Raw genomic sequence first — 25108 nt, 5'->3', positions numbered from 1 at the left:
CAGCTCAGAAAATTTGGCGTGACCGTAAGGACCCTCACAACTTCTACAGATGCATCATAGAAAGCACACTATCTGGGTGCATAATGGCCTGGTATGGCAACTGTTCTGCCCAGGGCCATAAGAAACTATAGAAGGTTGTGTGCACAGCCCAGACTATCACAGAAGCCAACCTCCCATCCATAGACCCCATTTACATGTCTTGTTGCCATGGAAAGACTGCCAACATCATCAAAGACCAATCCTATTCCTCTCCTACAACTTCTTCTGTCAGACAGAAGATACAGAAACTTGGACATACGCAGCAGCAGGTTCAGGAACAGCTTCTTCCCTGTCATTATTAGACTGCTGATTGAACTCTCTAACTTCAAATAATGCTGATTTTGTTAATGTTGATCTTGCCTACCACACGCCCTGTACATTGTAACCTGTATGTCTCATTCTGTCCTTGATTATCAGGATCTGCCTCTACTGCTCCAGTGCGATTTTCCAGTGCGAGCAGCAGCGAAGGTAAGACCGTTTGGTTTTAAAAGTGCTTACCGGTAGCGGGCAGCGGTGTTTTTTTTTCTCTTTCACTCTCCACAGAAAGAGCGGGAGCACAGGGGGAAGTGACGACGACCAGAGGGGCAGCCGAGACCCGGAAGCAGTTAGTGTAAGCTTACCTGGGTAGGTTTTTTCCCCCTTTAAAAGCGCGAAGGAGAGGAACCCGAGGCACTACACGGGTAGTGCCTCCCACCCGCCCTCCTCCTCTAACCTAATAATAACACCTGTTTTGGTAAGTAGGTAAGTGCTGAATTTTGCTTGTTGTATTCTTTAGACCCAGTTTTTTTTAAAATAAAAGTTAGCTTTAGAGGGATGGCAGTGAAGGCAGTGCAATGTTCCTCCTGCAACATGTATGAGGTGAGGGATGCCATCGACATCCCTGCCGATTACACTTGCAGGAAGTGCACCCATCTCCAGCTCCTCCAAGACCGTGTTAGGGAACTGGAGCTGGAGTTGGATGAACTTCGGATCATTCGGGAGGCAGAGGGGGTCATAGATCAGAGTTATAGGGAAGTAGTAACTCCAAAGATGGCAGATAGATGGGTGACAGTGAGGGGGACTGGGAGGAAGCAGCCAGTGCAGGGACCCCCTGCGGCCGTTCCCCTCAAGAACAAGTATACCGTTTTGGATACTTGTGGGGGGGATGACTTACCAGGGGTAAGCAATGGGGTTCAGGCCTCTGGCACGGAGCCTGTCCCCGTTACTCAGAAGGGAAGGGTGAAGAAGAGCAGAGCAGTAGTAATTGGGGACTCGATAGTTCGGGGCACAGATAGGCGGTTTTGTGGGAACGAGAGAGACTCACGTTTGGTATGTTGCCTCCCAGGTGCAAGGGTACATGATGTCTCTGATCGTGTTTTCCGGGTCCTGGAGGGGGAGGGGGAGCAGCCCGAAGTCGTGGTCCATATTGGCACCAACGACATAGGTAGGAGGAGTGCCGAGGATGTTAGACAGGCTTTCAGGGAGCTAGGCTGGAAGCTCAGAGTTAGAGCGAACAGAGTTGTTGTCTCTGGTTTGTTACCCGTGCCACGTGATAGAGATTCGAGGAATAGGGAAAGAGAACACTTAAATGCGTGGCTACAGGGATGGTGCAGGAGGGAGGGATTCCGGTTTTTGGATAACTGGGGTTCTTTCTGGGGACGGTGGGACCTCTATAAACAGGATGGTCTACACCTGAACCTGAGGGGCACCAGTGTCCTTGGGGGGAGGTTTGCTAGTGCTCTTGGCGGGGGTTTAAACTAACTCTGCAGGGGCATGGGAACCCAGATTGTAGCTTCAGGGTGCAGGGCCTGGAGTGTAGGGAGGTTAGGAACATGGCATCAATTTCGAAGGAGGGTGTCTGTAAACAGGAAAGTGGCTTGAAGTGTGTATACTTCAATGCAAGAAGTATACGAAATAAGGTAGGTGAACTTGCAGCGTGGGTTGGTACCTGGGACTTCGATGTTGTGGCTATTACGGAGACATGGCTAGAACAGGGACAGGATTGGCTGTTGCAGGTTCCAGGATTTAAATGTTTTAGTAGGGTCAGAGGTGGGGGTAAAAGAGGGGGAGGTGTGGCATTGCTTGTCAAAGATAGTATTACAGCGGTGGAAAGGACGATGGATGAGGACTTGCCATCTGAGGTAGTTTGGGCTGAGGTTAGGAATAGGAAAGGTGAGGTCACCCTGTTAGGAGTCTTTTACAGGCCTCCTAATAGTCCTAGAATCATTGAAGAAAGGATAGGGAAGGTGATTCAGGAGATGAGTGACAGTAATAGGGTGGTTGTTATGGGGGACTTTAACTTTCCTGATATTGATTGGGAAAGCTATAGCTCAAGTTCGTTAGATGGGTCAGTGTTTGTTCAATGTGTGCAGGAGAGTTTCCTGACACAATATGTAGACAGGCCAACAAGAGGTGAGGCCATACTGGATTTGGTTCTGGGTAACGAACCAGGCCAGGTGTTAGAATTAGAGGTAGGTGAGCACTTTGGGGATAGTGACCATAATTCGGTGATTTTTACTCTCGTGATGGAGAGGGATAAGTGTGTACTACAGGGCAAGAGTTATAGCTGGGGTTAGGGAAATTATGATGCGGTGAGGCATGACTTAGGATGTGTGGCTTGGAAAAGTAGACTCCAAGGCAAGAGTGTAAATGATATGTGGAGCTTGTTCAAGGAGCAACTATTGAGTGTCCTTGATAATGTACCTGTCAGGCAGGGAGGAAAGGGTCGTGCGAGGGAGCCGTGGTTTAATAAGGAATTGGAATCCCTTGTTAAATGGAAGAGGGCGGCCTATCTCAAGATGAGACGTGAAGGTTCAATTGGGGCGATTGAGAGTTATAGGGTAGCCAGGAAGGACCTGAAGAGAGATCTAAGAGCAGCAAGGAGGGGACATGAAAGGTCCTTAGTCGGTAGGATTAGGGAAAACCCTAAGGCTTTCTATAGGTATGTTAGGAATAAAAGAATGACTAGGGTAGGAATAGGTCCAGTCAAGGATAGTAGTGGGAAGTTGCGTGTGGAGGCGGAAGAGATTGGGGAGACACTGAATGAATACTTTTCTTCAGTATTTACTCAGGAACAGGGCATTGTCGTCGATGTGAATACTGAGTCACAAATAAGTAGAATGGATGGCTTTGAGGTATGTAGAGAAGAGGTGTTGGAAATCCTGGAAAAGGTGAAAATAGATAAGTCCCCTGGGCCTGATGGCATTTATCCTAGGATTCTCTGGGAAGCAAGGGAGGAGATTGCAGAGCCATTGGCCTTGATTTTTATGTCCTCTTTGTCTACTGGAGTAGTGCCAGAAGATTGGAGGATAGCAAATGTGGTTCCCTTGTTCAAAAAGGGGAGTAGGGATAACCCTAGTAACTATAGGCCGGTGAGTCTCACTTCTGTTGTGGGCAAAGTCTTAGAGAGAATTGTAAGGGATAGGATTTATGCACATCTGGATAGGAATAATGTGATCAAGGATAGTCAGCATGGTTTTGTGAAGGGCAGGTCGTGCCTCACAAACCTTATTGAATTCTTTGAAAAGGTGACGAAGGAGGTTGATGAGGGGAAAGCGGTAGATGTGGTATATATGGATTTTAGTAAGGCGTTTGATAAGGTTCCCCATGGTAGGCTACTGCCGAAAATACGGAGATATGGCATTGAGGGAGAGTTGGAGGTTTGGATTAGGAATTGGCTGGATGGAAGAAGACAGAGGGTAGTAGTTGATGGCAAAGTTTCTTCATGGAGTGCCGTCACTAGCGGTGTTCCGCAAGGATCTGTTTTGGGACCATTGCTGTTTGTCATTTTTATAAATGACCTGGAAGAGGGGTTAGAAGGTTGGGTGAGCAAGTTTGCGGATGATACGAAAGTCGGAGGAGTTGTTGACAGTGAGGAAGGATGTGGCAGGTTACAGCAGGATATAGAGAAGCTGCAGAGCTGGGCAGAAAGGTGGCAAATGGAATTCAATGTAGCTAAGTGTGAGGTGATTCACTTTGGGAAGAATAACAAAAAGATGGGGTACTGGGCTAATGGTCGGATACTTGGTAGTGTGGATGAGCAGAGGGATCTTGGTGTCCATGTACACAGATCTCTGAAAGTTGCCACCCAGGTAAATAGTGCGGTGAGGAAGGCATATGGCGTACTGGCTTTTATTGGTAGAGGAATTGAGTTCCAGAGTCCTGAGGTCATGATGCAGTTGTATAAGACTCTGGTGCGGCCGCATCTGGAATATTGTGTGCAGTTTTGGTCGCCATACTATAGGAAGGATGTGGAGGCACTGGAACGGGTGCAGAGGAGGTTTACCAGGATGTTGCCTGGTATGGAAGGAAGATCGTATGAGGAAAGACTGAGACACTTGGGGCTGTTTTCATTAGAGAAAAGAAGGTTTAGGGGTGACTTGATTGAGGTGTACAAGATGATTAGGGGGTTAGATAGGGTTGACAGTGTGAACCTTTTCCCGCGTATGGAGTCGGGTATTACAAGGGGGCATAGCTTTAAATTAAGGGGGGGTAGATATAGGACTGAAGTTAGGGGTAGGTTCTTCACTCAGCGAGTCGTAAGTTCATGGAATGCCCTGCCAGTAGCAGTGGTGGACTCTCCCTCTTTATGGGCATTTAAGCAGGCATTGGATAGGTATATGGAGGATAGTGGGTTAGTATAGGTTAGGTGGGCTTGGATCGGCGCAACATCGAGGGCCAAAGGGCCTGTACTGCGCTGTATTCTTCTATGTTCTATGTTCTATGTTCTATGCTCGCAAACAAAGCTTTTGACTGTACTTCGGTACATGTGACAATAAATCAAATCAATCAATCAATCAGTTGTAGTACCAGTCTGAAGTCCAGTTGGGTTGTAGCTAGTAGAAACTGTCAAATGGTTACATAATTAATCCCACATACCCATCAGTCTCTCAGCTTCTCACTCAGGGTTAAAGCTGCCTCTGCCAGTCATCGTAACGTCATCAAAATACGGATTTCCCTAGTCTTCAAATTGCTGAGTAAAACTGATAATGCCTCAGAATTAGAGGAGGCTTGAGGTCTTAACATTCCTTAACTAAATCTGTCAATTCTTGAAAGGTGCCTCAGGAAAGGGGGAGCTCCTCATAACTGAGAAAGCTGCAGATCCACAGGCTGCCAGGATAATTAGTCATTGTTTTTCATCTGCCCCAATGTAGTTTCCCTAGAAGAAATAATGCATTCTTTCCACATACTGGGCCTAGTCTTTGACACCTGGATCAAGAGTCAAGCTTCCCAAATAACAACCTGAAGATGCTTACCCCAACCTAATGATGACTTTTGTGAGTGAATTTCTTTAGCAGTGTGCTTTTCTCTTGTCGCCACTGAAATAACTCCACAGAAGCTGGTAACCTGTCACTAATCACCCTTGATTTACACTGAGAGTCCTTGACACTGATCCAACTTCCTCTCAGAGTGAATAGAACCTCTGACACTCCTGTTTGTATCTGTCAGCCAGATTAACAGCACCAATTAGGGAACTCAAATTCTATGAGGCCCACTTAGCTGAGCAGAATGTGAGGACTGCAGATGCTGGAGATCAGAGTCAAAAAGTGTGGCACTGGAGAAGCACAGTAGGTTATACAACACACGAGGAGCAGGAGAGTTTGGTTATAAGCCCTTCGTCAGGAATGGAAAGTACCATTTTTGGGAAGGGTGTGGAGGGGTTGGAAACCAGCTGAGTGGGGATCAGCATGACATAGAGCCATAGAGTCAGACAGCATAGAAACAGCCCCTTTGGCCCAACTTGTCCATGCCAACCAGATTTCCCAAACTAAAGTAATCCCATTTGTCTGCATTTGGCCCATATCCCTCTAAATCTTTCTTATTTATGTACCTGATCAAATGTCTTTTTGACTCAGAGGCCTTTTTCTTCACTTAGATTCATAGAAAAAAACTGTATTTTCTTACATTCATTTAGTTCTGCTCAGTTGAACAAAATGTTTAATAGACAGTACAACGTTTGAATAATGATACCCTACCATCACATCTTTCCAAAATTTCAAGTCTAGCTTTGGAATCCAGCGGCAGTTCAGAAATTGATTTAATTCGAATACATCAATCGGAAGAAATTCAATCTTGCTGTTGTCACAGATTATCCTTGCCAGTGAAACCTGAAGAAGAGCTTGGTATTGTTCTTTAGAAAATATATTTTTCTGTTCATGCCAGAATCTAGAAAGTAACCAAATGTAATTATCAGACACTACCAAATGGGTCTAATATAATGGGTCTTTTGAACAATATTCTGTGATAACCTGTTACACACAAGACAATGCACAATAAGACTGAGAAAATGTCAGTGGTGTGAATGCAAGTTCTTGAAATGTACATGTTCCCATGGGGTGGCAGGGTGACTCAGTGGTTAGCACTGCAATCTCACAGCGCCATCAACTTGGGTTTGATTCCAGCCTTGGGCGACTGTCTGTGTGGAGTTTGGACATTCTACTTGTGGTCTGTGTTGGTTACCTCCAGGGGCTCCGGTTTCCTCCCACAATACAAAGATGTGCAGGTTAGGCGGATTGGCCATGGGAAATTGCCCCGGAGGTGCCCCTCCTCCAAGTCCCTCCTCCCTACCTTTTATCTTCTCCTGCTGAACACTCTCTGCTAGGTCGACGGTGCCCTCCACCGCATCTCCTCCACTTCCCGCTCCTCCGCCCTTGAGCCCCGCCCCTCCAACCGCCACCAGGACAGAACCCCACTGGTCCTCACCTACCACCCCACCAATCTCCATGTACAGCGCATCATCCACCGTCACTTCCGCCACCTCCAAACAGACCCCAGCAGCAAGGATATATTTCCCTCCCCTCCCCTATCAGCTTTCCGTAGAGACCACTCCCTCCGCGACTCCCTTGTCAGATCCACACCCCCCACCGACCCAACCTCCACTCCCGGCACCTTCCCTTGCAACCGCAGGAGGTGCAACACTTGCGCCCACACCTCCCCCCTCACTTCTCTCCAAGGCCCCAAAGGAAACTTCCATATCCGCCACAGATTCACCTGCACCTCCACCCACATCATCTACTGCATCCGCTGCAGCCGGTGTGGCCTCCTCTATATTGGGGAGACAGGCCGCCTACTTGCGGAGCGATTCAGAGAGCACCTCTGGGCCACCCGGACGAACCAACCCAACCAACCTGTAGCACAGCATTTCAACTCCCCCTCCCACTCCACCGAGGATATGCAGGTCATTGGACTCATCCACCGCCAAACCACAACAACCCAACGGTCGGAGGAGGAGCGTCTTATCTTCCGACTGGGAACCCTCCAACCGCAGGGGATGAACTTGGACTTCACCAGTTTCTTCATCCCCCCTCCCCCCACCTTGTCTCAGCCGGATCCCTCCAGCCCGGCACCGCCTTCCTGACCTGCAGTCTTCTTCTTGACCTCTCCGCCTCCATCCTACTCCGACCTATCACCCTCACCTTGACCTCTTTCCACCTATCACATTTCCAACGCCCCTCCTCCAAGTCCCTCCTCCCTACCTTTTATCTTCTCCTGCTGAACACTCTCTGCTCATTCCTGAAGAAGGGCCTGTACCCGAAACGTCGAATCTCCTGTTCCCTGGATGCTGCCTGACCTGCTGTGCTGTTCCAGCAATAAAGTTTCAACTTTGATCTCCAGCATCTGCAGACCTCACTTTCTCCCCGGAGGTGGTTTAGCCATGGAAAATACAGGGTTACAGGAATAGGCCGGGTTGGGGGAGGGAGGGGATGCATTGGCTAAATGACCTGTTTCTATACTGCAGGGATTCTTAAAAAAAGATTAATTGTTCTTATAACTGATTTAGTTTCAGTTTCTCATGTACTCATAACAATTTTATAATTTCTCCACCGCTTTCTTGGTTTCTTTGAGCCAGTTGTTTTATTAAGGAACAGGAATCAGAGTATTTCTCACATACTGATGAATTTCTACAATATAGAAACTTGCTCTGTGGTCAACCCATTATGTCCTGGTTCAGGGAGTTTGGATTCAATTTGAGTCAAACTAAAAGCCTGAATAAGGTTGCTAATTTATGTTAAATTCCGAACAACTTTGTCTTGTAGCAACTGAAAATTAGTTACAATTAGCCAAATTTATCTTATGTTGCAATAATATCTTCATAAGAGAATTCAATCCATATAGCATCTGGGACTTTACATCGATTGTAAAATTATTCAAATACGGTAACATCTCAGAACATGAAAGAAATGCATGCAATACAGGAAACTGGATAGGCTCCTGATGATAAATTAAAGATGAGAGAGGTTGCCAGGCTAGAACAGAGAAAAGGACAATTTAGTAGCAATGCATCCTTCCAAAAGTTGCTTCTTCTCTTTGCAAGAGAGTGCTCTTTAAGGGGAAGAAATTACCAATCACTGGAAATAATATGGAGCTGCTTCATCTTACATCTCCCTGTATTACTGACGTTTTCAGCATTAAAGTTTCGGAAATTGTTGGTGAATTAGGAGTTGAAAGGGCACACCCAGTCCCTAGGCTCCAGCACATACTTTTGTGTAATCTATAAGTTGATATTTAGCACGAACACATCAGTGGCAAGAACTGCAAACACGAGCTTTTCTGCAACAATAAAACAATGAACTGCGGAGGCTGGAAACCTGAAACAAAAGCAGAAATTGCTGGAGAAACTCAGCAGGTCTGGCAGCATCTATGGAGAGAAGACGGAGGTAATGTTTTGTGTCCAATGAACCATTTTTCAGAAGAGTCCTGAATAGAATCAGGTTCTGAAGAAGGGTCACTGGCCCCAAGCGTTAACTTTGGTTTCAGTGGCTATTGAGCAATTGGTTTCTCACATGTCCCGCCTGTTTATTTTTTGCTGTTCCAGTTCCACCAGAACTGGGAGAGAAATTCCTCTACAAAGGATCAACATGACATGCGTGCACAATTACTTCTTACTTTGCTGTGGTGTGTTCTGCATCAGAGAGAATATCACCCTCCACCCTCCAACAATAATGGTTCAGCTCCAAAATCATTGCCACATAGGTCTGCTCAATACTTTATTACACTTCATAAAAAAAATTAAACTCTTGTGGAAAGAATCAGAGAGATAAGTTGTTTAAGTAGACAGCAGATAAGCAAAAAGACAAGGTTCCTTTTCAACTCTCCAGTTACCAAAGGTCTGGAAAACTTGCTGTTTCAGGATCAAATTTAAGGCAGTCACTAAATGAGGTACATAATCATGTTCAGTTGTCAATTTTCTTCATAGAAGTGGGTTGATTACTCAATTCAGTTCTCAAACATCACCCCGTTTCTGTAAAGAATAGAAGATGCTGGATTGAAGATCGATTGGGGTTGGTATCCAAATTTTTAATGTACTGATTTTCCACCTGAACCAAACCTACCTATATTGGGGTGATATACATTCCCCCCAGCACCACTGTGCTGTGGCAACTCCACACAGAGTGAAGCTCAGTGGAAAATCCATATTTTTGCAACACAAACATCACAAGATTATTTTTTTGATACCATTTTCCATTACCTGTCTCCATCCCTCAATTCTTGGAATTGCTTTCCTATCAGACAGGCGAACAACTGGCCTACTCTTCCATGCTTCACAAAGGGTTCAATGATTCCTGCCAGCCACAAGTCAATGTTTTCTGGAGTTCCATACAGTTTGATGAGATTATTTGCCACTGTTGGGTTTTTGAGAACTTTGCTGAATTCCTTCTTATTTTTCGGTGCTCTAAGACCGCAGAATCTTCTCCAGGAATTGTATCCTTCGTGATATTTGGTAAAAAGAAAAGGAAATGTTAGTTTATAGGCATGATGGAAATGGCAACCAATTAACTGCCAATTGAAACTGTAAAGAAGCAGAGGCTATGATTTGTGTAATCTATAAATTGATATTTAGCACGAACACATCAGTGGCAAGAACTGCAAACACGAGCTTTTCTGCAGCAATAAAACAATGAACTGCGGAGGCTGGAAACCTGAAACAAAAGCAGAAATTGCTGGAGAAACTCAGCAGGTCTGGCAGCATCTATGGAGAGAAGACGGAGGTAATGTTTTGTGTCTAATGAACCATTTTTCAGAAGAGTCCTGAATAGAATCAGGTTCTGAAGAAGGGTCACTGGCCCCAAGCGTTAACTTTGGTTTCAGTGGCTATTGAGCAATTGGTTGCTCACATGATACAGTCATAGAGTCATAGAGAAGGACAGCACGGAAACAGGCCCTTCAGTCCATGCTGACCAGATATTCTAAATTAATCTAGCCCCATTTGTCAGCACTTGGCCCATATCCTTCTAAACTCTTCCTATTCATATACCCATCCAGTTGCTTTTTAATTGTGGTATTTGTACTTGCCTCCACCACTTCATCTGGCAGCTCATTCCATACATGTACCATCCTTTGTGTGAAACAGTTGTCCCTTAGGTCCGTTTTAAATCTCTCCCTTCTCATCCTAAACTTCTGCCCTCTAGTTTACGACTTCCCACTCCAGGAAACAGATGTATTTAAAAAATGTTAGCAATATATATTTGTTGAACTGAAACTATACCTTATAAATGTCATAAATATGCAAGCAGGATGAAATGATGGAATGGGTTGCAATGCAATAATCTGATTGTTTTAGGAGAGAAGGAAGCCAATGATTCCGATTGAGTGCAGTATTGGAGTATACCTTCAGCCTCAAAGAGGATCTCTCAGCTAATAAGGTTGTTGTGTTATTCATAGTGGTGTACTGAATGATAGAATAGAATCATAGAATCCTTACAGTGTTGAACCAGGCTATTCAGTCCATCGAGTCCACACTGACATCCGTGGAGACCATCCCACCCAGACTCACCCACCCCAACCCTTGTTGAATGTTTTGAATGCAAAGATAGATGGATTTTCAAAAGGAATTAAGGGCTATGGTGAGCGGGTGGATAAGTGGCGTGAGTCCATGAGAAAATCAACCATGCTCTTATTGAATGAAAGGGTAGGCTTGAGGGGCCAGATGGCCTACTGCTATTCCTATTTGTTTTGTTCTTACCTACCCTACCCCTTTGGCATGTCAGCAGTAAGTTAGCATCGGAGATATAAAGGGTCCTGGGGATAATGGGGGAGGTATATGGGTTGGTGTAGAGCTTATGGAGAAACATTGGCTGCAGGGGGTTACTAGGGAACATGGGTGAGTAAAGGGATATCATCTGGCCTGGATGGTATGGAGGGTAATGAGGGTAATGGGCATGGGAACAGGGCTACAGTGAATAGGGGTTGATATGGAAGTGGCAGTGGCACTGTGTGTGGGAGGGAGGGGTTATGAAGTATGTGGGCTGAAGGGCTGTTTTGGTTTCATTAGTTTTCAATCTTCTACACTGTGCTGGTGCATAGTGGAGACTTGTGGCCAGTTTCCCCTCTCAATCTGAGATCAACCCGACCTAACTCCCAGGGAATTCCCTGAACCTGGAATGTAATCTCAACCTTCTGAGTAAGTATTTTCCTGGTTGCGTCTGCAGAGCCAGGAAACATTTCATCTCTGCACCAGAGTGAAAATCCAGTCTGACTGGAATCAAAACTGTTTGTCAGTACCCCAAAGTGCACATCAATTGTCAAATTTGATCTTGGATTTCTCAGGAATTTTTCTCCAGACCTTAAGACGTGGTGGGTCATCAATTCTCATTAAACTTCATGAGCTAATGAGAGTCCAGAGAAAGTATATTCCTGTTAGGGTGAAAGAAAAGGCTGGTAGGATAGGGAATGCTGATGACAAAAGAAATTGAGGGTTTGGTTAAGAAAAGGAAGGAAGCATATGTCAGGTATAGGCAAGATAGATCGAGTGAATCCTTAGAAGAGTATAAAGGCAGTAGGAGGATACTTAAGAGGGAAATCAGGAGGGCAAAAAGGGGACATGAGATAGCTTTGGCAAATAGAATTAAGGAGAATCCAAAGGGTTTTTACAAATGCATTGACAAAGGCTAAGTAGGGACAGAATAGGGCCCCTCAAAGATCAGAAAGGCAGCCTTTGTGTGGAGCCGCAGGAGATGGGGGAGATACTAAACGAGTATTTTGCATCAGTATTTACTGTGGAAAAGGACATGGAAGATAGAGAATATTGGGAAATAGATGGTGACATCTGTCCATATTACAGAGGAAGAAGTGCTGGATGTCTTGAAATGCATAAAAGGGGATAAATCCCCAGGTCCTGATCAGGTGTACCATAGAACTCTGTGGGAAGCTAGGGAACTGATTTCTGGGTCTCTTACTGAGATATTTGTATTATCGATAGTCACTGGTGAGGTGCCGGAAGACAGGAAGTTGGCTAACTTGATGCCACTATTTAAGAAACGTGGTAAAGACAAGCCAGGGAACTATAGATTAGTGAGCCTGATGTCAGTGGTGGGCAGGTTGTTGGAGGGAATCCTGAGGGACAGGATGTACATATATTTGGAAAGGCAAGGACTAATTAGGGATAGTCAACATGGCTTTGTGCGTGGGAAATCATGTCTCACAAACTTGATTGAGTTTTTTGAAGAAATAACGAAGAGGATCGATGAAAGCAGAATGGTAGATATGATCTATCTGGACTTCAGTAAGGCGTTCGACAAGGTTCCCCATGGGAGACTGGTTAGCAAGGTTAGATCTAATGGAATACAGGGAGAACTAGCCATTTGCATACAGAACTGGCTCAAAGGTAGAAGACAGAGAGTGTGGTGGAGCGTTGTTTTTCAGACTGGAGGCCTGTGACCAGTGGAATGCCACAAGGATCGGTGCTGGGTCCACTACGTTTCATCATTTATATAAATGGTTTGGATGTGAGCATAAGAGGTAACGTTAGTAAGTTTGCTGATGACACCAAAATTGGAGGTGTAGTGGACAGCGAAGAGGGTTACCTCAGATTACAACAGGATCTGGACCAGATGAGCCAATGGGCTGAGAAGTGGCAGATGGAGTTTAATTTAGATAAATGTGAGGTGCTGCATTTTGGGAAAGCAAATCTTAGCAGGACTTATACACTTAATGGTAAGGTCCTAGGGAGTGTTGCTGAACAAGGAGACCTTGGAGCACAGGTTCATAGCTCCTTGAAAGTGGAGTTGCAGGTAGATAGGATAGTGAAGAAGGCATTTGGTATGCTTTCCTTAATTGGTCAGAGTATTGATTTCAGGAGTTGGGCGGTTATGTTGCAGGTGTACAGGATGTTGGTTAGGCCACTGTTGGAATATTGCGTGGCAATTCTGGTCACCTTGCTATCGGAAAGACTTTGTGAAACTTGAAAGGCTTCTGAAAAGATTTACAAGGATGTTGCCAGGGTTGAATGATTTGAGCTATAGGGAGAGGTTGAACAGCTGGGGCTGTTTTCCATGGTGCGTCAGAGGCTGAGGGGTGACCTTATAGAGGTTTTTAAAATATGAGTGTCATGGATAGGATAAATAGACAAAATCTTTTCCCTGGTGTCAGGGAGTGCAGAACTAGAGGGCGTAGGTTTAGGGTGAGAGGGGAAAGACACAAAAGAGACCTACGGGGCAACCTTTCCACACAGAGGGTGGTACGTGTATGGAATGAGTTGCCGGAGGAAGTGATGGAGGTTGGTTCAATTGCAACATTTAAGAAGCATTTGGATGGGTATATGAATAGGAAGGGTTTGGAGGGATATGGCTTGAGTGCTGGCAGGCAGAACTAGATTGGGTTGGGATATCTGGTCGGCATGGACAAGTTAGACCAAAGGGTCTGTTTCCATGCTGTACGTCTCTATGTTTCTATGACTTTAAGAGATCATAATTCTTCATGTTTACAGAATCAGAAAAGTGCAATTTCATGGGAGAAGTTCAACACCAAGAAATAAGAATTGAAACTAATGTTTTGGGAAATTGAAATATGTGGACATTACAGACAATAAACATGATAATGGGAGCCTAACATCATGTGAGAGAGGTCCTGGGTAGTGGAGTTTGAGGTTGGCAGGCTGTTGAAGAAAATGTTTCAATTACCACAAAGGTTTAATGAGTCAGAAATGAGTGAATATAGAATTAAGTTGAATGTGGAAGTTCAAGATCAAGACAAAAATTGGATTGCTGATGGTGATGTCAGCCTGAATGGACTGACAGACAAATGAATGGAATCAGGGAAAAGGTGGAATATTTTTGTGAGGGAATGAAAGAGAATGGTTTTGGTCTTTCCAGTGTGGAGTGAAGGAGTAATTTATTTATCCAATAAATTGACCTGGACGTTTGAGAAGGGCAATGGAATCACAGTCCCTACATTGTGGAAGTAGGCCATTCAGCCCACAATGTCCCTCCAAAGACCATCCCACTCAATCCCTGTAACCCTTCATTTTCCATGGGTAATCCATCTAGGTGGCATTCTAGCATGACCAACATCTTTGGATTGTTAGAGGAAGCCAGACTACCCAGAGGAAACCCACACAGACATAGGGAGAATGTGCAAACTCCACACAGACAGTTGCCTTAGGGTGGAATCCAGGGGCCTAGTGCTGTGAGGCAGCAAACCACTGAGCCATCATGCCATTCTGATGGGAGTTGGGAAAATTCCTGGCTTGGCTCAATTGCCTCAGGAGAAAATGCCAGAGAAGACAGGCTCTTTATTGTTGGTGAGGGGGGACAGTCAGGCATGTCAATCTATAAGGAGGTCTGAGGGAGCCATATGGATGCTGAGGCAGGCTGTTCAAAAAGACTCACTTGGTCCTAGAGGAATCATCCCAGCTATGATGCAAAGGTTAGTGTCCTTCAGCCCTCACCATTCATGGTTTCCCCATGGCTCTTCCTATGCCCATGCTAGAGAGATACCGCTTTCAGTCCCAATCATCCACTGTTGATTGTATAGAAATAATGCATCCTATTGTCATAACAGGTTCTTTTTAAGAGTTATTCATGCAGTGCTAACAAAAACTCCTTCTTATACAAAATAATAAATGTGTCAGATATTCAGATCCTTTGAATTATCAACAGCAGAATTTGCAGGCCTTTGAAACTTCTCCACCTCACAAATAAACACTGTGAAATTGTCAGCAGAGATTGCAAAATAGACCTGTCAGTCAGACAGGGGTCAAGTAATTCAACCGTTATGAAATGCCTGGATTTTCAGCCAAGAAGTCAGTTAAATAGCTGAACAAAATAAAATTATTAGAAGAATCAGAGGCTGCACTTTTACGACAGAGATGGGAACTCTCCTCTGGTGTAAAACTGACTGGAGTTTAGATTTTAGGAGCGGTGGAGGACAGTGAGGCTGTAAATAGTACGGAAATGTTCAATTAAAACAGCCGTGAGAACAATGCAGGCGGGCCAGACGAAATGGGAATCTTGTTCAGGTACTGATGGCAGTCTTCACTGAGACTTCCAGCACCTTTACTGTCATCATTGTTAAAAATTTCCATAATCCTTGATTCTGGAGAAGGCATGTCACTGACAACTGAAGCACCTGAGAGGCATCTCATACCAGAGGGCCTTCTCAGAGGACAGAATGTGTGTCTCTTTCTGAGTCTGTAGTCTCAAGACAAAACTTAAAGTACCACCAAAAAATTCCCAACTGAACGACGGACCTTCTGGGCATCATTACATCCAGTGGGTTAGAGAATTGGAGAATTTCTCTCACATTACTGGAACATTTCACAGGTACGAAGAGTGGAATGCACTCTTTAAAGCTGCTGAAATCTGTCCCAAACAAACTGCATCTGAAATCTCCTCCCAAAACTACATCTGTGCCCCTGAAGCTGCTCAAGATTCCAGATACATAGCATCATCGAGGTGAGTGCGTGGTCAGTTACTCAAAGTAAGTGATGTCTTTGAAAATGTGTTGCAAAAGAGTATTGCTATGGTCGATACAACTTGGTGAAGGCCATTTTTCATCTTTATGCTGAAATGAGGACTGTCTCTGCTTGCAGTGTGCTCTTAAATGCACTTTGCAAGGTATAATAAGAATTTCAGAAGAAGGGCCACTGGACCTGAATCTCTGCTTTCTCTGCACAGATGCTGTAAGACTGGGTATGTCTCTCCAGCAATTTCTGTTTTGCTCTAGTCAAAATTTCTGTTGCATCCTCTGTACATTACTGCTTCAAAATTCATGATTGGAAATTGGCATTAACCATCACTGAAGCTCCTCATTTTCAACATCCTGTAGGTTATGACTGATCAGAAATTGAACTGGACTAACCACACTATCACTACAAGAGGAGATCAAAGGCAAGGAATCCTCCAGTAAGTAACTCATTTCCTCATCCCCCCAATGCCTGTCAACTATCTACAAGTCAGGGGTGCGATGGAATCCTCCTCACTTGTCTGGATATATGCAGCTCCAACAAACTCAAGAAGCTTTGCATCATCATTTATATGGGTGACATGATGGCTCAGTGTTTAGCACTGCTGCCTCACTGCTGACTCCAACCTTGGACAACTGTCTGTGTGGAGTTTGCACATTCTCCCTCTGTCTGTATGGGTTTCCTCCGGCTGCTCTGGTTCCCTCCCACAGCCCAAAGATGTGCAGGGTTAAGTGGTTTGGCCATGCTAAATTGCTCTGCAGCATCCAGAGATGTGCAGGCTATGCAGGTTAGCAAAGGGAAATGTGGAATTATGGGGATAGGAAAGAGGCCTGGGCCTGGAAGCTATGCTCTTTGGAGAGTCAGTGCAGATTTGATGAACTGATTGGTCTCTTTCTGCAGTATAGGGATTCTAAGATTCTATGAGTATCCAGGACAAAACAGCCTGCTTGATTAGCACCACATTCATAAACATTGACTCCCTGTATCATTGATACTCAGTGCAGCAGTGTATAACATAATGCACTTTCATGCTATGTCCTCACTCTTCACAGGATCTTTCCCCTCCCCTCATTTATACTCTATTTGGTCCCTTGGATGAAATACAAAAGGCACTAAAACTGCATCACTTCACACTTGACTTTGAATTCTCCATTACCTGGAAGTCCATGATCCCGGCCTCGTTGCATGTTCAGAGAAGCCAAGTCATCAGCCACCTGACTAACATTTTCAAACAGATGATCATACAAGTCATTCACAAGAACGATATCTTGCTTCATTAGTTTGTTTGGATATTTAATTAATCCACGAAGAAATGGATCAATTCCACCTAAAAGGCAAGGAAGAATGTTTTTTACTGAAATTCTCTAAACATTTCAAGGACTATTATTCAATCTGTGGTGTTGCACTTGGGGAGAGAAGGCAAAGTCCGCACAATTATGGGATAACGGAGAGGGAAGGGAAGTAGAAAAAGCATGAGAAGAATGAGGTGCTGTGTAAATATAAAGGCAAGATCAATCCTTTAAACTTTAGGAGGTAAAGAGTTAACAAAGGTCAATGAGATTAGGAATTATCAATGAGTGGAAAGAGGTACAGGCAGAAGGTTACAGACTCCACCTATGCTTCCATTTATCTGTTACTAAAATCTGCCTCCATATCTTTGTTACCTCTTGATCTTACTATTACAATTCTCTCCTGACTGACCTCCGACCTTTGATTCTCCATAAACTTGAGCTCATTCAAAATTCCACTCCAAGTCCCAGTCATCAATCACCACAGTGAGGCAATGGGGGTAGGCAAGTGGTTTTTACAGGTAATGGGACTCTCAATGCTGTAGCAAGGCATTGATTTTATAGGTGCCGCATGTTGAAAGGTGTGTTGGAACAGCCAGGGTTAGCATACCCTTAGCATGTATATTGGCTGCACTTGTGTCACAGGATATCATGCCAATTTCATCCTGCACCAGTTGGCCACTCGCACCATATGCAAACCATTAGGACCTACCAATGTTTGTCAGCCTGGAAAGAAGGGCTCCCTGCTCAATGCTTTCCTCTGCTACCTGACATTGTGTGCACAATTGGAGCTATGCAGACCACCAGGGGATGTTGTAGAGCAAATCATCAGCATTCTGATACATTAATCCTCAGATATGTAGATCATTGGGGAGAACTTCAGTAATCACTGCAGTGTGTCCCCAAATTCAAGGGCATTGTATGATCTGATGGCACAAGATTGTAGCTTTCTATTAGACTTTGCAAGGAGCAAGAGGAGGCAGACAAGGAAGAGGAGGAGAAGAAAGGATGGAAGCATCCAGGATTTTAATCCTCCAGACAGGCCATCAATGAGCAGTTTATTTAGATTCTGGTTCAGTTAAAATCTTAAGACTACCACAGCTTCTCCACAACTTTTCCATTCCTTTGGACTATCTAGTCTTCTTGGTCAAAAATCCTGAAATAAAAATCAGCATTAACAGTAATAATTATGTAATAAATTCATTCCAAAGTATATCCAACGATACATACAGAATAAATCTCTTTGTATATTCCCATAGCACTCGGCCTGTGATGCCAAACCTTAGTCTAGAGCTTTTACTAGGTACTGTCTGGAAAACAATTACCTTTCATTGAGTGAGATTGCCAATGGTTTTGTAAGATGCCCTTATGAAGGACTGGGCCTTGAGAGTCAGCCTTCAGATTGCAACAGCTCACAAAAGGTGGCAGCAATCGATCTTAGCTGAGTTGTCTGGGTGGCTGTGTTTGCGAGGGAGAGTGATCCCAACAGCATGTGTTCGATTCCTGGACCAACTAAGATTACCATGAAGATCCTGCCTTCTCAACCTCACATCTTGCCTGAGACATGGTAATGCTTAGGCTAAACTGGCCATCTGTCTCAAATGAGGGCACTGCCCTATAGTCCTCTCAGACTAATACAGAGTGTAAATTGTCAGTAATTGTGCTGCACTGTATTTGGGTGGTGTGCCTGTCAGAACCAAATAGTTGGAGAGATAAAGCAGCATTGAAAGATTGTGGCATGCTGCTGTCATTGGATGGTGTGTGAAGGCGAGATGGAGAATCTGTATGTTATGCCTGAGATCTAAGTTTCAGTGAGGGCTAAGGTTTGTGTGATCAGCATGGGGTACTTTGAGCAGTGTGCAAGGGTGATGCTTTATGGATAGGAGATGTGACTTGAAGAGGCAGTCATTGACCTCTTTTTACAAATGTGAAGTCATTGAACATGTTTCGGCAAGTACCAGACTCCATGCGTTGACATCCTTTACTTTCTGCTCCCATTCTTTTCAGCTGGCCTTCCTTAAGGACATCCTGACCCCTCTTCTTCTGGCCACCATTTAATTACCCAAGCACCCTCTTCCTGATATGCTATTCCATATGGATATCACTTTTACTACTGCATTCACTTAAGTGTTGCCTCAGACTCTGATGGCACCTCTGTATTTCAGCTGTTTTGTCAATGTTTGGACCAAGGCCAAAATGAGGTGTGGAGACTGGTGGTCCAAGCAGAACCCAAACTGAGAACATGTCATGGCTGAATGATATAATAGAACTACCAGTTATGCCCTTTATTGATGGTTGTGATTAGACTGGTTTGGCACTAATTTTATGGATTAGAATTGTTCTGCTGTTGACAGGAAATATGTGGGCAAAGGGCTATTGTAGTGTAGTGGCAGTGTCTGAGTTCAAGTGTTACCTGTCCCTTACATATGTCAAAACATGTCTGTGGTTGATTAAGAACATCAAGATCATTCTGAGTATTAGAATAAATATACTTGGGCAATGGCCCTAATATTGAGAAGATCCCAGTGTTTGTAGCTGTACTGGAATTGCTTGGCCAGACAATTGCTTGGCTCGCTAGTTCTGGAGCACAAATCTTCAATACTATAGTTATTGGGAGGTTGTGAGGGCCTAAATAATCCCTTCTTGTCCCTTCCAGTCTCTATAACTTTCCCTAGCCGTATAGATCTGAAATCTCTGCTATCCAATTTGGGTCAAAAGTTGCAGATCTCCAACTTTATTCAATCCATGATGTGGAGAGGCTAGTGTTGCTGGGGTGTACAAAGTTAAAAATCACACAACATCAGTTTATAGTCCAACAGGTTTATTTGGAAGGACTAGCTTTCAGAGTGGTGCTCTTTCATCAGGTGATTGTGAAACATAAGATACAGAATCTATAGCAAAGGATTGACAGCGGCATGCAACTGAAATGATATATTGAACAAAGCTGGATTGTTGTTAAGTCTTTCATCTTTTAGAATGGGTTCCAGGTATCGGTTCATTAATATGCAAATCCCAGAACTTCTTTTAAGTCACCTTCTCGAGATAACTTAAGATTTGATAACAAAAGGTGACATCTTTAATTTTTTTACTCAGTCCATTATTGGTGGCCTCCCTTCATTTAGCTGGACACTAAATTCTTAATTCCCTCTCTAAACCTCCCTGCCTTTCTACCTCACTCTCCTCTTCTATGGCAATCATCCTGATATTACTTTACTTGGCTCAATGCGAAGGCCAACAATATAAAAAATGAAATGGCAATATTGTATCAAATGAACTGTACCCATTCAATACATCAACACCTAGGGTAGTCATGTTACAGTGTGCTTCTTACCTTGGTATATCAATTTCCCTGGAATGAAGAAGGAATTACGCAGCAATAAATTGGGAAATTTGTGATGTTCCTTGTAACTTTCATTCAGACGTGGCACTAATTTATGAATCGAAGCATGTCCAAATCGGAAGGCTGCAGTGGCAAAAGCATTCTTAATACTTGGATCAATGGAACTATTATAATTTCTGTACTTGGGCAGGTATTTCCTCATTGCTCTTGGGCCAATTATTTTGGGTAGGTAGTCTCTGTAGGTAATTATCTGTATGTGAAGAAAGGTGAGAAAACAACTCACTATGCGAATTAATCTGGAAATCAATAATATCACAGGATTGATGTCAGAAAGTTAAGAGTATAGTATTCCTACCACAAAAGGGGAAAAAATATATTTTGGCAATAAGGAATTAAGAAGTGCACTGCAGCTGCCATTTACCCTCTAATTTTAAGATTGAGTTCAAATTTACATCAGCACATGGAACAAAGATTTCATTTATTTTAAATAAGGTAACTGTAGTGCATCAAAACAGAATATTCCTGCCTTCTCAGAGATATAACCTGTAGGCAATTATCAGAAAAATGTGATCACCCATTTGATATTCAACGCCTTTTTTTGCCAATTCTTTTCCAGATCAGTACGACTTTTAACTTAGAATATTTCTCCTCAAAAATACAAAGAAACCAGAGATTTGATAGTTACGAAATAATGCGGAGGCCTGGGTGTATCTGTCAGAGAATGTAACAGGGGAACATTTTTGCCTTTTGATTGGTGGCAGGCAATCTGACTTGCTTTCAGTGGGGGTGATTGTCGTGTTAACAAGATTAAGTTGTGCCAAAGAGACTGTGCTGAATTCTCTTATTGTTTGCAAAGATAGATATACATGTTTCAGCATGTATATGTTGCCAACCTGCTGCAACTTCCTATACATACCATGATTTATTTTACAGGATAGGTTTGGAAGTGTGAAAAAGAAAGCTTAGTGTCATACTAGGCAGTGAGAAAGAAGGGAAGATGGATGAGCAAGTGAGCAAAGGTGAAACAAATGATGGAAAATGTATATCGGAACGGATGCCTTAATTTCCCTTTTAGGCTATTCGTTGCAAGGATGGAAGCATCTTTGGCTTGGCCAGCATTTAAAGTCATAGAGTCATAGAGATGTACAGCATGGAAACAGACCCTTCGGTCCAACCTGTCCATGCCGACCAGATATCCCAAACCAATCTAGTTCCACCCGACAGCACACGGCCCATATCCCTCTAAACCCTTCCTATTCACATACATATCCAGATGCCTTTTAAATGTTGCAATTGTACCAGCCTCCACCACTTCCTCTAGCAGCTCATTCCATACACGTATCACCCTCTGTGTGAAAATGTTGCCCCTTAGGTCTCTTTAATATCTATCCCTTCTCATCCTAAACCTATGCCCTGTAGTTCTGGATTCCCCCACCTTTGGGAAAAGACTTTGTCTATTTATCCTATTCTTGCCCCTCATAATTTTCTAAACCTCTATAAGGTCGCCCCTCAGCCTCCGATGCTCCCGGGAAAACAGCCCTAGCCTATTCAGCCTCTCCTTATTGCTCAAATCCTCCAACCCTGGCAACGTCCTTGTAAATCTTTACTGAACCCTTTCAAGTTTCACAACATCTTTCCGATAGGAAGGAGACCAGAATTGCACGCAATATTCGATCAGTGGCCTAACGAATGTCCTGTACAGCCGCAACATGACCTCCCAACTCCTGTACTCAATACTCTGACCAATAAAGGAAAGCATACCAAATGCCTTCTTCACTATCCTATCTACCTGCAACTCCACTTTCAAGGAGCTATGAACCTGCACTCCAAGGTCTCTTTGTTCAGCAACACTCCCTAGGACCTTAACATTAAGTGTCTCAGTCCTGCTAAGATTTGCTTTCCCAAAATGCAGCACCTCACATTTATCTAAATTAAACTCCATCTGCCACTTCTCAGCCCATTGGCCTATTTGATCAAAATCCCATTGTAATCTGAGGTAACCTTCTTCGCTGTCCACTACACCTCCATATTTGGTGTCATTGGAAAACTTACTAACTATACCTGTTATGCTCACATCCAAATCATTTATATAAATGATGAAAAGTAGAGGGCCCAGCACTGATTCTTGTGGCACTCCACTGGTCACAGGCCTCCAGTCTGAAAAACAACCCTCCACCACCACCCTCTGTCTTCTACCTTTGAGCCAGTTCTGTCTCCAAATAGCTAGTTCTCCCTGTATTCCATGAGATTTAATCTTGCTAACCAGTGTCCCATGGGGAACCTTGTTGAATGCCTTATTGAAGTCCAGATCGATCACATCTACCACTCTGCCCTCATCAATCCTCTTTGCTACTTCCTCAAAAAACTCAATCAAGTTTATGAGACATGATTTCCCATGCACAAAGCCATGTTGACTATCCCTAATCAGTTCTTGCATTTCCAAATACATGTACACCCTGTCCCTCAGGATTCCCTTCAACAACTTGCCCACCACCGACGTCAGGCTCACTGGTCTATCATTGCCTGGTTTGTCCTTACCACCGTTCTTAAACAGTGGCACCACATTAACCAACCTCCAGTCTTCCGGCACTTCACCTGTGACTATCGATGAGACAAATATCTCAGCAAGAGGCCTAGCAATCACTTCCCCAGTTTCCCACAGAGTTCTAGGGTATACCTGATCAGGTCCTGGGGATTTATACACTTTTATGTATTTCAAGACATCCAGCCCATCCTTATTTATTTCCCATTTCTAGTTAACCTGGAGAAAGTGGCAGTTAGCTGCCTTGAACTATTGCAGTCCATGTGCTACAGGTACACCCCCAATGTTGAAAGGGATCTCCAGAATGTTGACCTAGTGGAAGTAAAGGAAGAATAATATAGTTCTAGGTCAGGTTGGTGTGAGACTTCTTGGAAAATTTTTCCCATGTATCTGTTGTCCTCATTATTTTCGAAGTCATGGATTTGAAGGTTGCTGCTAAAAAATCCTTAGTGAGTTATTACAGTACATCTTATACACGGTACGCACTCCCAGTGTTTAAATACTTTGTAAGAACATGGGACCTCATCCTATACTGTGCCATGGTAGCTTTCTAGGTGGATATTGCAATGTCCAGTAACAGATACCTGTTGATAGACATTAGTTACCTTACACTGGTAATCAGATGAAATTTAATTCTCTTCGGCTTTTTCTTGACTTATCTTTGGCAATGTTTCAATTGAAAAACACTGCATTTTTTCTAATTGTTTTGTACACTTCAAGGAACAATGAAATTTATTCAAATAAGTTAATAGGGTGGCATGATTGCTCAGTGGTTAGCACTGCTGCCTCACAGTGCCAGGGTCCCGTGTTTAATTCCCGTCTCGTGCAACTATCTGTGTGGAGTTTGCACACTCTCCCCATGTCTGCGTGGGTTTCCTCTGGGTGCTCCGGTTTCCTACCACAGTCCAAAGATGTGCAGGTCAGATGAAGTGGCCATGCTAAATTGCCTGTAGTGTTAAGTGCATTAGTCAGGATTAAATGTAGGGAATGGGTTTGGGTGGGTTGCTCTTCAGAGGGTCAGTGTGGACTTGTTGGGCCGAAGGGCTTTTCCACACTATAGGAATCTAATCAATCTTAATATAAACAATTCACCCTTAAAAACAGCTTGCTTGACAGTTATTAATTGTGCTTTTTAAGTTAGGTTAGGCCCACTACAAAGGTTATATGTGTTGGTGTAGTATTAGTGGGCCTCAGGGCCTGCACTGTTCTTTGCTCATTGTTAACTATTTAACTAGGGGCACAGTTACAGATGTGTGCACGTTCACTGGCCACATCCATGGATCAGGAGATGATCACACATTTAGTCCACCTGGTGAATTGCTGCAATGATTTTTCTCGCCTCCTGGTAGATTTTTTCTCCACTCCAATGTGGGTTCAGTTCCTTCAGTTCTCTCGCCAAGCGATTGTGTTCCCGGAGGAATAATGTATGGAGCACCGTGATCCTGACATTCTCATTTGCACGCGTGTCACCTGTGTAGTTAAAAGAGGCAAGACAAATTCAGGAACCTGAAATAAAAATAGAAAATGTTGAATATAACGAAGACGTTAATTAGATTCTGAGAAGACAAAATAGTGGTTAAAGTTTGGCTGGAGATTTTTTATAATAAAAGTGGCAGCCTGCTCCACCATGCAACATGATCATGGCTGATCTCTTTGTCTTCCTAACTTCTCATTCTCATCACCCCTGATAATGATTGACTTCCTTGCCTGACAAGAATATATCTACATCCCCTTGAAAATATTCAACGAGGCTGCTTCCCCTGCCTTCTGAGGCAGGGTTCCAAAGTTATACAATCCTCAGTGAAAATAATTCTTACCATTTCTGCCCGAAAAGGGTTTCCTTTCATTTTAAACAGTGTCCCTCGTTCTGGACTTATCCACAGAAGGCAACATTCTTTGTATTTCCACCTTTTCAAAAGGCTACTCAAGATCTTATAGATTTTTCTCATCTACTTGTTCAGATTTGTCCAGCACTGGAGAATTAGGATTTGAACTCAGGCCTCTGTCACTACCTCTGAGCCACAAGCTACTGCTCAAGATGTTATATCCTTGAATCAAAGCACCTCACTATCATGATCACCCTGGAAACAAGCCTAGTCTGTCAAACCATCCCTGATAAGACAGCCACTCATTTCAGCTAACAACGTATCAACCTCCTCTGACCTGCTTTCAATACAGTTACATTGTTCCATAAATCTGTGCACGGTATCCGAGATGTTATGTTTAACTGAAGCATG

The 25108-nt window shown here is 43.7% G+C and overlaps 1 protein-coding gene across 1 annotated transcript in view; it reads right to left on the bottom strand.

Moving 5' to 3' along the window:
• LOC122564222 (myeloperoxidase-like) overlaps window positions 1-25108 on the bottom strand; it is a 162280-nt gene that overhangs the window by 11528 nt on the left and 125644 nt on the right. The window contains exons 6-10 of the mRNA XM_043718919.2: window positions 24181-24341; window positions 20321-20579; window positions 16857-17027; window positions 9488-9725; window positions 5994-6183 (exon numbers count right to left, since the gene is read on the bottom strand). Coding sequence (XP_043574854.2) covers window positions 5994-6183; window positions 9488-9725; window positions 16857-17027; window positions 20321-20579; window positions 24181-24341 — 1019 coding nt within the window. The remainder of the gene's footprint in view (window positions 1-5993; window positions 6184-9487; window positions 9726-16856; window positions 17028-20320; window positions 20580-24180; window positions 24342-25108) is intronic.

Source organism: Chiloscyllium plagiosum, unplaced genomic scaffold (genome assembly GCF_037043375.1).
Source record: "Chiloscyllium plagiosum isolate Xiang-an unplaced genomic scaffold, Cpla_swu_hap1 HiC_scaffold_31, whole genome shotgun sequence".
Classification (NCBI taxonomy): Eukaryota; Metazoa; Chordata; class Chondrichthyes; order Orectolobiformes; family Hemiscylliidae; genus Chiloscyllium; species Chiloscyllium plagiosum.
Note: the sequence above shows the minus strand (reverse complement) of the source record. Positions and strands in the feature narration are given on the sequence as shown.